General features: G+C 44.3%; 1 protein-coding gene across 1 annotated transcript in view; it reads right to left on the bottom strand.

Annotated features, from left to right (window-relative positions):
- Nucleotides 1–1,759: 1,759 nt before the first annotated feature.
- The window catches only part of OAF (out at first homolog), an 81,843-nt gene continuing 70,173 nt past the window's right edge, over nucleotides 1,760–13,429 (bottom strand). The window contains exon 4 of the mRNA XM_069224869.1: nucleotides 1,760–4,798. Coding sequence (XP_069080970.1) covers nucleotides 4,524–4,798 — 275 coding nt within the window. The 3' untranslated portion in view covers nucleotides 1,760–4,523. The remainder of the gene's footprint in view (nucleotides 4,799–13,429) is intronic.

Here is a 13,429-nt window from a genome sequence, read left to right as displayed (position 1 = left end):
ACGAAATATTATGCTGTAAATGTGATAGATACAAAGCCATATGATTAGGAGGATGTATCACAGTACATTCACAATTCATGTTGGTCGTTTTAGATGTGATTTTTGTTTTCCTTTTTACATTTTATAAGGGTAATTTAAAATGTGTTCTAAGCCTGCCCATCTTTGCCCATTCTCAACTTTTCGCTCCGTAAAACTGGATGAAAGCGTTAATTATATTTTATTTACTTATTTTTATTATGATTTACCAACTACTTATTCTTACTAGATGTAGCACAAACGTCACCCGTGAATCACTGGATCAAGTTGAAGGAACGTTTTTACTACTGGAGCAAAATCTGAAGCAAATTGTGCTGGACATATATTAGTTGGAGTTTGGGTCCAGTTTAAAGTAGACTACAGAAAACTGTTCAGTGGGCAGAATCAAACAAGACACAGCACAGTATTTTATTTTGTTAGAGATATTTGCACTGTGTATATTTAACATTTCAAGCGTCTCAGTTGCTTTGCACAGAATCCCTAGATGTGCTGGTCAGGTGGGATGCTGGGATTAAATTTATGATCTCAGGGTTGCTGGGTAAGCAATTTAACCATGAGGCACGGATTCCCTCCATATTCCTCAGGGCGTCCATTTTTAGGAAAAGCACATGGAGTCGGTTTTGGACTCTATAGATGACTCCTTCGTTCATTCATTAATTTATTTATTCATTTACTCACTAAAAATATATTAGGCCCATCACCATCTTTAAATACGTATACTTGAGTTTACTCCTAAATACCGAGTGCCAATTATGGTTTCCCTGTAATCCGGTCCCTCAATTACCTCTTGAACCAGTAATCTATTATTTGTGTTTATGATCTGCTAATTGAACACCAGTACACACTGTAAACAACGCAGGCAGTTATTCACATGGGGCTGGGCGTCTTTTAGTTGAGATGAGTTTATGATGTGTAAAGTAGCTGGGTCTTCAACTTACCTTTCTTGCTCCCTGGTCACTTCTGTCCGCTAGTTCCTCTGAAGGTATGTGCACTGTAATAAAACCACAAACACACATTCTCTGGATGAATGCCTTTCACCAGCATCGAAGTGCATATGAGGCGCTATAAATTAGAAATTAACCACAATAAACATCCGGCAAACCAGCCAACGACCAGAAGCGATCAAAGAGTGTCCAGGTTTGACCTCCTGTGGATTTGGTGTACCCACGCCTGCTGCTTCCATTGTTATGTAGAGCAGGAATTCCTACTGCGCGTGTACATTAGGTGGCGGCCATTGGAGAGAGAGGCAGCAGTGTTAATGCATAATAAACGCAATGTTCACTGAGTTACAAGACTTAGGTTTGTCACTTGATAGTAAATATTCTGATACTCCACAGAGAACTTATCACTTGCAAAACCTGTAAACCACAAAAAAGGGGACCAGTGCCTTTATTTCAGTACATGAAAGAGATTATGTCATAGTAAAATTGCTTTAAGTGGACGGAAAAAAGTGGGGAATCAAAACATACACCCGTAAGGAGTGACTGTTCGCAATTGTTACAAAAAATAAAAAGTACCTGGCAAGTGAGTAGTCAGTGGAAGGATACTGGCTAGCAGCCAATGTCAGTGACCAGAAAAAATACTTGGGCCAAGCTTCACGCGACAGCAAAAGCAGAGCTGGAAGAGCAGGAAGTGAATGCAGACGACATGCTGTCCAATGAGAAGCAAGTAAATTTAAGCAACAATGGAATGGACGAATGGTAAGTATTGGGTGAGTTCTAAACCCTTTTAAAGATTTTTTATTTAAACACAAGACTTTCCAAGCACAGTGTGCAAGCATGCGCTGTGCAAGCAAAACCTAAAAATTGTGAACATTTAAAGACAAGTAGCTCTGAACCATGTCCACTGGATACTTTTGGTTTGCACAATAACTCAACAAAGACTCTAAAAACAAACAAATAAAAAAAGAACAGAATAAAGGAGGTGCCTCTCCACTGAAATTTGGCACATTTAGTTCCACGGCTTCAGTTGCTCGCCACAGAAGCTGCATTTAGCGATTTCCATAATATTGATCTGCTACATAGTTCCCACACAGTGGGTTTACATTTCAAAGGCCATATTTCCTAGCTTTTGCTCAACTTGGTCAAAGGGGTGGATAAAGCTATTAATATGAAAAGAAGGATTTTCTAATGAGTCAAGGGCCAACCTTATTCAGAGGTGCAGCTGCAGCTCTCTAAATATATATATATATATATATATATATATATATATATTCCTTTTAATGGAATACCCACATAAAAGCAGCTTAGATATAACACTATAGGAACTACACCACTAGGATTTTGTGGATGTGGCATCTTTAAAATTAACACGACAATTGCATCGTGACCAGTCATGACATTATTTAGGGTAACTAGCCACGTTTATCCAGTAGGCAGGCAGAGGTACGCCACAATTCGTCTCAGATACAAAAAATAAAACAAAAGGCATGGACAACTGTTGTACAATATACTTATAAGGTATCTTATGTACCATTAGGATAAATAGGCTTTATTATTTGTACATTCAGGCATTTTCACTTCATGTTTTAATATAAAAATCTCCCCACCCGCCCCAAGAGATTCGTAAAAAAAAAATATGCATTTGCACATTCACATCAGCATTGTTTCATTGAAATGTTCATGGAAGCATTCAGGCAGTGATGGCGAGAGGTGAGGGGTACATCGTGGTCTCCAAATGTTACCTTACAGTGTCAAGGACAGGAGAACGGGACAAGGAAATTGAAAGGCACTGGAGGTCACACAACCTGGTCAATGGTCGGGTGAAGTCAACAAGTTCAGGGAACTGAGGTGCATTGGAAGTCGACAGCAAGGTCAGGTGTCTAGGTTAGGGCATTTTCAAGTGACTTGGTGGATGTAGGAGGTAACACTACAAGACAGTGGTTTAGGATGAGTTCAGCGAGATTAGGGAACAGAGGAGCCATGAAGGACACACAGTAAGATCTAGGTTCAGCGACTGGACAAAAAAAGTCAGGAATCGTGGGGCTTTGAAATACCACACTGCACGATCAAAGGCAGGAGTCAGGACTGGACAGTAAGAGGAACTGATGGGTCTTGCAGCTCAGACATCAAGGTTGATATGAGAATGGCAAGGTCACGATAAATGAGTGCCACGGAAAGTCCAAGAGCAAGGTAAGGGTTGCAAAGTCATGGGAACTGGGCAGCATGTAAGTCAGACAGCAAGGTCTAGATTCAAGCTAAGGACATCAACGTCTGAAGAACTGAGGGGCCACGAGGCTAGACGGGTCTTAAAAGCTCACATGATCATCTATACCATGGGATAGCAGACACAGAAGGAAAGCATACAAATGCAGTTGAAGTCAAACTTTGGAGGTAAGGCAAAGTTTGGGGTAAAGTGAGGGGCATTTAGATTAACAGTGAGATGAAGAGAATTAGGAGGAAATGGGCAGATAGAAATATTGGGGAGGATGGGGACAGCTGGCACAGCAAACCGAGCTCTGCAACAATGAGAAGGTCATGGGTTTAGACTGCAATAAAGACGTTTTGTAAGTGATGCTAGTGGAGATGAAGGATGGAACGTGTTGGTCAAGCCATGGGATATTAACATTTTGAGTGACGGAAGAGCAGACAGATGATGCACTGAGACAGGGAGGATCAATAGACAGATGTCAAGGTGTTGCAGGAGAAATGGGAATGATAGGTAAGCAGGGCACAGATGAAATGGACAGAACGCAGAGGGTGAGCTGAATGGTGAAAGGGCACCATAGGAACCTAACTAAATTCTGAGGTCAAAGTGCATGGAGAAGCAGACAAAAGTTGGGGATGGTGAATAAACATGAACCCAGAGATAGGTGCATTGGTCACAAGGTCTTCATTTTAAGTTTTGGCATAGCGTATTTCTTGACAAGGTTTATGCCATGTCAGTTGCATTTAAAAAACATGAAATACATTGTAGGATAAAATTGTAAAAAATGATTCACAGTTTACACTGTTTGAGAAAATCCTCACTCTACAGCATCATTAGCGCTTCGCCAACAGTGCCGTAGTACCTCCAGATGTCACAAATCCAGGCATTTTGTCCGACCAGCACAGACCTGCAGAGTTTTGAGGGCTGGTGGCACATAGTGCTTGGCACCTTCTCCTTCGAGAAAGGATTGATATGTTGAGTTGTGCAACTTCATATAACCTGCTACAGCTGTTCCGACAGCCGTTTTTGGGAGTCTTCACAGATGGCCAGGACGTGCCCAACGCACTCAATTACTGGCCCCAGGTCCTAATTCTGATCTCAATATGAAATTCAGTCTTTGATTATACTAAGAGTACCCATGCAGTGATGCTTTAGGAACGCCTGGTGGCGTTCAAGGTGAAAGAGCAGGCCAAAAGTGAAGGCAATTGAGTTCTGAGAATTCGCGATGCATTTTTTGTTCAAAGTGCTTGCCTTATGTCGTCTCAGCTCCGGAGATGAATAAGGAATTATTTGGCCACAAGTTTTACAGGAAAAGAGAAAATGGCTGACTGTAGGTCCTGCTAGGTCTCTTCGTCCCACAGGCAGAGCTGTTTCTGAGGCACAAAGTAGCTGAAGCTGTACGCCTTTTGACAGCTGCGAATTCCACATTTGTAGGTGGAGGCTTTGCCGGATGCATCTCGATTCTTGCAATACTTCAGCATGCAGGGGTACCACTCGATGCTGAGTGTGTAGGTGCAGAGGCAAGGCTTCCACAGGTCTGTGCACAGCTTGCATCGCTCCAAGTCGGGAATATCCACAGACGAAGGTTGAAGCTCAAACATGGAGCCATCCACCCCTATTTAGAGAGAAAACAAGAAAACACTGTTCATCTGAAGAATTTAGGCACAGAACTGGAGAGCATGTCACACAAATGCATGGGAACGAAAACAAAAACAGAACCTCAAACAAACATAGTTACATTATAGTGGATGTGTTAAATCCTAGATGGAGCCGACCGCCTCTACATAATGTATAAACATGAACACAAAGCCATCCACACTTGGAGGTAAACCACACCTTATTTAGGACCATACCTCTCTACAAAAAATAACGGATTTCAAGCATAGTCAATCATCCTAGGAAAAAAATCACTGAAAAAGACAGCCTTTCTCCACAAAAACATGAATCAATGATTCCCGATCACTGTCAAAACTGAGCATCTGAAAAAGGCCAACCACAAGAATCACGAACACAGCAAACCATACCTAACAGTTAACTATGGACTACAATCACAGCGATCCATCCTCAAGGAAAACTAGAACCATAAACAGTTATGTTCAACTTTTGAAGAAAACAAGGATCCTCAAACACAGCCATCCACACTCTATTTAGAAGCCAACTTCCCAAAACACAAAGGTCAACTTTGTAGGAAAATGTATATTTACAAACATGATCAGTCACACATTAAAGCAATGAACCTAAAACCACTCTCCATCTCTAGAACGCCATAATAAATCTCAGATATAGTCATTCACCCCTATATGGAAATATAGAAACTTTATGGCTAAATTTATTTTTATTTTTTTAAACCTTCAGTAACAATATTTCTCGGGGATACACAATCTTTAAACAGATCGCTCACCATATAAATACTTCTCCCATGCTTGATTAGTCTAGAAAAGCTTTACCCAGCAATAACTCTCCAGCACTGCAAGGTGATCCCTTTTGGCTTCACCCACGACTGCTTCACCAGACATTATGGCGGTCATTCCAACCGCCTGGCGGGAACCGCCGAATGACCGCACCGGCCATTCTGGCTTTCCCGCTGGGCCGGCGGGCGACCGCCAAAAGGCCGCCCGCCGGCCCAGTGGGAAAGACCCAGCAACGATGAAGCCGGCTCCGAATGGAGCCGGCGGAGTTGCTGGGGTGCGACGGGTGCAGTGGCACCCGTCGCGATTTTCAGTGTCTGCAAAGCAGACACTGAAAATCATTATGGGGCCCCCAGGGGCCCCACGACACCCGTTCCCGCCATCCTGTTCCTGGCGGTAACAACCGCCAGGAACGGGATGGCGGGAAGGGGGTCGGAATCCCCATGGCGGCGCTGCAAGCAGCGCCGCCATGGAGGATTCCCTGGGCCAGGGGAAAACCGGCGGGAAACCGCCGGTTCCCCTTTTCTGACCGCGGCTTTACCGCCGCGGTCAGAATGGCCCAGGAAGCACCACCAGCCTGTTGGCGGTGCTTCCGCGGTCGTTGGCCCTGGCGGTCGGTGACCACCAGGGTCAGAATGACCCCCTATGTCATCAGAGGATGCTAAGTGTAGATCCGCAAGCTTTTTCTGTGTTCCATCAAGGGATGTGGAGATGAACCAAAAAATGCCATAATAGCAACAAATACAAGGCATAACATGTTTCCAAATCTTGGGATTTTATTAATCATGGAACTAGGAGGACGAGGGCAGTGAGGAATCCACAGGAAGAAAGTCTCCACTACAACTACCATTAACAAAGGTAGGTAACGATGAAGCCGGCTCCGAATGGAGCCGGCGGAGTTGCTGGGGTGCGACGGGTGCAGTGGCACCCGTCGCGATTTTCAGTGTCTGCAAAGCAGACACTGAAAATCATTATGGGGCCCCCAGGGGCCCCACGACACCCGTTCCCGCCATCCTGTTCCTGGCGGTAACAACCGCCAGGAACGGGATGGCGGGAAGGGGGTCGGAATCCCCATGGCGGCGCTGCAAGCAGCGCCGCCATGGAGGATTCCCTGGGCCAGGGGAAAACCGGCGGGAAACCGCCGGTTCCCCTTTTCTGACCGCGGCTTTACCGCCGCGGTCAGAATGGCCCAGGAAGCACCACCAGCCTGTTGGCGGTGCTTCCGCGGTCGTTGGCCCTGGCGGTCGGTGACCACCAGGGTCAGAATGACCCCCTATGTCATCAGAGGATGCTAAGTGTAGATCCGCAAGCTTTTTCTGTGTTCCATCAAGGGATGTGGAGATGAACCAAAAAATGCCATAATAGCAACAAATACAAGGCATAACATGTTTCCAAATCTTGGGATTTTATTAATCATGGAACTAGGAGGACGAGGGCAGTGAGGAATCCACAGGAAGAAAGTCTCCACTACAACTACCATTAACAAAGGTAGGTAACTTTTTCTTCTGATGTATACATCTTCCTGCAAATCCCTCAGCTCATGAATGTGTCCCAAAGCAATACCACCTTAGACAATAGGGATGGGTAGTGTTGATTGACCGAGGAAGCCATGCAACACAGGTAAGGCAAATTATCACTCACACTGAGACTTAAAAATGCAGCAGTAGTGCTTTGGAGAAGTGTACAAGAATAACCATATATGACCGCCATGCAAACGTCTGCAACAGGGATGTCCCTGGTAAGCAGAAAAGGCCCTTGTTGAAAAAACACAGTTGCCCTCTGGAAGTTTTTTTTGGCCAGTGCACAGCATATCTTGCTACAAAGAATGACACAACATGAAATAGTGAATTTAGTCACTGTGTTGCCCATATAAGCTAGCTTGGGATTCAGCCTAAGCAGATCCTGATCTTACATGGCCGAATGTGGAGAAAGAAAGATAGTTGTGTAACTGACTGGTCTATATGAAAATATATTAACTACTTCGGGTAAGAAGGATGGGCAGATACGAAGGACCAACTTACACCTGGGTAGAAAACTGAAGAGTGACAAATCAAAGGGCCTGCGATCCTCCAACCCTGTCTGAAAAAAATAATCACCAATAGCAAAATGGTTTTGAGAATACAGTTAAACCAGAAAACAATGCATTGGCTCACATTGAGATGATATGAAAGAAAGACAAAGCAAGATTCAAAACCCATTTAAAAACAATAAATAAAGTGGGGTGAGTGGTAGATTCTGATCAGAAAGGGGTAAACCAGTCATATTTAGTATGGGCAGAATGTTAATACAAAATGCTACTTATTGGTGAGGTTGGATTTTATATTACTTTTTTAGAAATGCTACTTTTAGAAAGTGAGCATTTCTCTGCACTTAAATCCTTCTGTGCCTTACAGCCGGTCTCCAATCCACGTCTGGGCTGGTTGACAGCTCCCTTCTGCATTTCACCCAGACAAGCACAAACACAGGATGCTCAGTCACACCTGCACACATCTGCATATTGAATGGGTCTTCCTAGGCTGGAAGGGTGGAGGGCCTGACACTTACATTTCAAAGGACAGTGGCCTGCTCTCACACAATGGACAGCCAAACCCCCTACTGGGACCCTGGCAGGCTGGGTTGTACTGAAAGGGGAAAACCACTCTTTGAAGTCTTCTCCACTTCAAAGGCACTTCTGGGCATATAAACTGGGTCCCTGACCCTAACACAGACACTTTTTGGGATAGACACTCTGCACCAGAACCTGCACCCTGCCAAGAGAAGCTGCCTGGCTCCAAAAAGGACTCACCTGGACTGCTTTGCTGTAAAGGACTGCTGCCTTGCTGGCCTCTGGCTCTGCTGTGAAGTGCTCTTCAAGGGCTTGGATTGAGCTTGCCTCCTGTTCCTGAAGTCTCAGGGCCAAAAAGACTTCATCTTTGCAAAGAAACTCCTTGTTCGGTGAAAATCGACGAACAGCCTGCCGGAATCGACACACAGCCTGCCCAGCGGTGAGAAAATCACTGCATTGCCGAACCGAAATGACGCAGCTCGGCACCCCGAGTGGAGATCGACGCAGCACCAGTGTTGCGACTGGAACTTCGACGCACAGCACACCGGATCGATGCATTGCTGAGCTGGAACGACACGGGCCGACTTCCTGCGAGAGGAATCGACGCAGCACCAGCCATGCGACAGAAACTCTACCGCATCGCCCACTGGATCAACGCAGCAACTGTGACTTCACCCCGCACGCCCAGGGTTTCCCCGCATCATCCCTGGGCATCAAAAGACCCCGCATTGCAAAGAGGATTCAAGCCTGCGCGCCGGCGTTTGATGCAAAGTCCTTGCTGTGTGGAAAAGAATCGGTGCATCGTCTCTGAGCACCCGGAAATCCGATGCAGCTCTCTGTTTTCTACGCAACTCCTCCTCTGCGGTCCTCGTGCATGTAATTTTGATGCATACCAGGCACTTTGTACTTGCAAGAGACAATTGCTGCTTTTAAGAACTTAAGACTCTTCTTATCATTATAAAAGTGATATTTCAACTTGTGATTATCAAATCTTGATCGTTTTGACAGTAATTTATTCAAATAAATATCTCCTATTTTTATAAAACTGTGTGATGTATTTTTGTGGTGTTTTCATTGTGTTATTTCATGATTTATTGCACACATACTTTACAGATTGCCTTCTAAATTAAGCTGGACTGCTCAGTGCCAAGCTACCAGAGGGTGGGCACAGGATAATTTGGATTGTGTGTGACTTACGCTGACTAGGACTGTGGTCCCTAATTGGACAAGGGTGTATACTTCTGCCAACTAGAGACCCCATTTCTAAAAGTCATGAAAAGTGGTGACTGAACACTGAATGCCAACACTTTGGTGTACCAAGTCCTCGTCACCCAGTCTGAACCAATCAGAATCATCTGTACCAATTCCTACCACTATTTGTGCAAAAATCTGGAAATAAGTAGAATCTTCAGAAACGTTACAGCTGGCCTGACACCAGCTGATGCTTTCCCTCCGGAAACCATCTAGCAAGTAGTGTATGGAATATAATTGAGGACATTTCTTATGCTAAATTGTTGTAAAGAGATCAAAGGGAAACCCAAATAAAGAGATAATTTCTGTCACTTTGGAGAGTAGCTGGCACCTCTGGGCTTCCATGGAGAGATGACAGATGTCATTCTCTCTGACATAGTGGGAGCTTGCGAGACTCTAGTGAAGACCGTGTATCACTATACCTGTGTCCATAGGTGAATCACTTTTTAAGATATTGTTTGTGACCCAGTATTGCCCAACTTGTTTGACTCTTCTGAAGATCATCAATATGCAATATCTAGTCCTGGTGCTGGCTGACAAAATGTGAAGGCTTCCCCTTTAAACTGAAGGGAGAATGACCATCAGAGAAAGAGAGACCACACACAGCTTAAGCACATTTATATGCAGAAGCTTCTCTGACCTCAGCTTAAGTTCGTACATCTTGACATCGCCCAGGTGAGGACCTAAGACCATCGAGGAGGCATCTGGGCCCATGTTAGGCTGAGTTTGCAGAGGGATGAATGGATGAACTCTTAGAAGGTTGCTCCATTCACCAGTGCGTATCCTGATGAACCGACTAGAAGATATGTACCTGAGCTGAGACCAATATGATGTTGCAACCACTGCCTATTCTGACACCACTGGAAGGCCCTCATTTGCCATCTGGTGTGACGCACTAAGAGGGTGCAGAAGGGCAAGAGGCTTTGAGGCCTAGCATGCCCAAAACCTGTGCGATCTGGATTTGAGCTTGAGTCAGGCACTTCAGAATCTTTGCTTGGATATTCACAAATCTCTGAGGAAGATGAAAGACATTCATAAGAGTTGTGTCAAACAACTCCCCAATAAAGTACAGTAATTGTCTGTGAGAAAGGAAAGACCTCTGATTAACCCAGGCCATGAAAAAGAGCCATCTTCTGCTGGACATACCTTTGGACCAGAGTCAAGGTCTCCACCATGAGCAGTCACTTGACCAGGTACAGAAATGCATGGACTCCTGACCAATGCATCGAAGCTGCAAAGACTGCCAGCACCGTCAGAAAGATGTGTGGATTTGCGGTCAGTCTAGTTAGGAGGACAAAAAGCTCAAAGTGTTGCGACCTCACCCTGAACCTCAAACAGCACCTATGGGTGGAAGATATAAGTAGGCATTTTGGTGGTCCATGAATATTAACCAATATCCCAAGTTCAAGGTCAGCAGAACCCGACTAGAGCACAGCGTCCTGAACTTTTTCTTCTGGATAAATAGGTTCATAAGGCAGAGATCGAGGACAGGCCTTAAACACCTGTCCATTATGGGAGCAAGAAGTAACAGGAGTACAACGTCCTCCACAGAAGGGCCAGAAGGGTAAGAAATATCCACATTTGCTTTTAAGGCGAAAGGTATTTTGTAAGCCCAAGGAGATGCCAGCTTCAGTACTGTAGAGTGGCGGGGGTCCATTGTCCTTATCCTCCACTGTCAAGGCATTTGAACCAAAAACTTCGGAGCTGTGGTCATAATATGGTTCATTGTTAAAATTAGCCTTCACTACCTTCTTTGCTGCAGATGAAATTTTCTCCCGTTATTTCCATGTTTGGCACTGAAGTCAGCTCAATTGGCAGCATAAGCACGAGTTTCAAAATCAGCTACAAAGAATGGTTTGAGCACATTGAGCATACCGCCTAAGCCTTTTTCGTCTTCGCTATAGGTGACAGAGCCAAACCATGGAGGTGCACTGGGGTGAAATCCACCAGGGTCACCCACTGCAATGGACTGCCACTTGAATAGTCCAGAGCAGTACTTCCCAAAATTTAGTACACAACCCAATTTTTGAAACAACAAACTTTTTTGACCCTTCTAGCTTTAATGGGCATGAGGCTGGCAATTTTTTTTATTGTAACTAAAACATCGTGTGGTAGCACAATGTCATTTACAGGCAGCTCTTATTCCATTGAAATGGTCAGTAAATTTGCACAGACACTTTTACTGATAAAACTACACGTGAATATATCATTTGTGCACCACCAAGTGTCTATTTTGTTTTCTCCTGTTCAAATCTTTGTTTCCATCACACTTCAGAATTACACAGGTCAAGTAAAAAAAAAAAAACTTCTACTTTTTTACACGTGGGAGGTCTGGTAAGTGAGGGTAAAAGTCAGATGATTTGGTATAGTGCATAAATAAAAGAGGGGGGCTTCCATTTCACTTCTAACAATAAAACAAGGGCTAAAAAGAAAATTAATGTTTGTAATAAGTGTGAGATGTTTGCTCTCCCACTGCCGTCAATCTATTTAGAATGGGGGTGCGTCTGGAGCAGCGGGTCTAAAACCCTTTGACGTCTGTGGACTCCCAGTGAATCACTAATAGAATCTAGGGACCCCAGCCGACATAACTTCTAGGATTTGAAACTCAAAACGAAGAAATACAGAAGCATATATAAATCCAATAAATACAGAAATTAATAAATATTTTATTTAACTCCCAAAGAGAACACAAAAAGCAAACGTTTAATTTTAACGGGAAGGTTAGAGCTTTTTAAAATAAATCTGGTTTTATTTCTAAAACATGGAGCAATATGCTAGGCTCTAGTATATAACTGTCTTTTTTGCTCTTAATGCATGATCTGCTTTTGGACGTCGCATACCAAAGCTTTATTTGATGTCGCCAACATGAATACCAAATTCTGGTTATGGTACCTGTGCTGCTCCCACAAATCAAGCTAGGGATAACAACTTTTTTTTTATTCTCCAATTTCAAACCGCTTTCCTTTAGCACAGCGTGTTGATTTTCTCGTTCTTATTTATGAATGTTTTACAAATCTGCTAACATTATTTCATTTACTCAGTAGATGTGGACCCCTTGAGTAAGGATGGTGGACTCCGGATTAGGACCGCTGGTCTGGAGCATGAATGCGAGGGCAGAGGCTTTTGGCCCCACTGCTTGCACCTACTGGCTGCACTCCATGCCACCTCAACAGCCACTTGCGCTAAGTCCAGGAATGCATGAAATAGTGCAAAACAGCAAGACAAAAAGAGGTTTGAACCGCCATTAAGCGGCAGTCGGCTTGCTGCCTGGACGAACGCCTCCTGGTGGCGGCGGGCCAGCCAATAGATCCCGTAATCCCTTGGCATTTCAGAAATACTTGTAATCTTTCAAAGACATTTCCGGACGCTGAAAAATCATCCCTGCTGGGAGTAGAGTCGACGTTGACAGGGCCCCGGATACAAAGTCTCTCTTTCTTTGGAAGGAATGAGTAACAAGATCTGCGCTCAAACCACACTTTACCCTGGTAATAGCTGGTAACATAGCTCAGTGGGTTGAATGCCCACCGCAATAACTTTTGCGTAACCATGCAGGACAAGGATTGAACCATACGGCCTTGAATTAGCCTTTCACCCCCCACCCCACACAAGATAAATAAAATAAAGACCACACAGTGGGGCAGCATGAAAATCTGTTATTTTGACACCAGTAGCAGGCTGAATTGGGCTGTACTCTGTGGACCTACGGGCCACCACTTTAAACTGTGACACAGCCTGCTCAGTACCCAATTCATCTAAGTTCTAGAACCAAGTACCATTAAAATGGGTTACAGCAACATTTAAGGTTTGCAACGCTATGAAAAGACACATCTGCAGGAAAAAGTGCTGGTTAAACAATTAGTGTGCCCTATAAATGGCGAAGGATTATTCTTACAGATGCGGTTTCTTGGCATCATTCTCGTATGAATAGTGTCACACTTGCACTGTTCTGCAATGCTTTTAGGTCCACGTTGATTGAGATATTGGAGCACTGGTGTCCATGTTGGTTCAGGAGGGTCACAGACGAGTAAGTTATCCAGGCTGA

Source organism: Pleurodeles waltl, chromosome 3_1 (genome assembly GCF_031143425.1).
Source record: "Pleurodeles waltl isolate 20211129_DDA chromosome 3_1, aPleWal1.hap1.20221129, whole genome shotgun sequence".
In the NCBI taxonomy this organism is placed as follows: domain Eukaryota; kingdom Metazoa; phylum Chordata; class Amphibia; order Caudata; family Salamandridae; genus Pleurodeles; species Pleurodeles waltl.
This window is presented reverse-complemented; position numbering and strand designations above follow the sequence as displayed.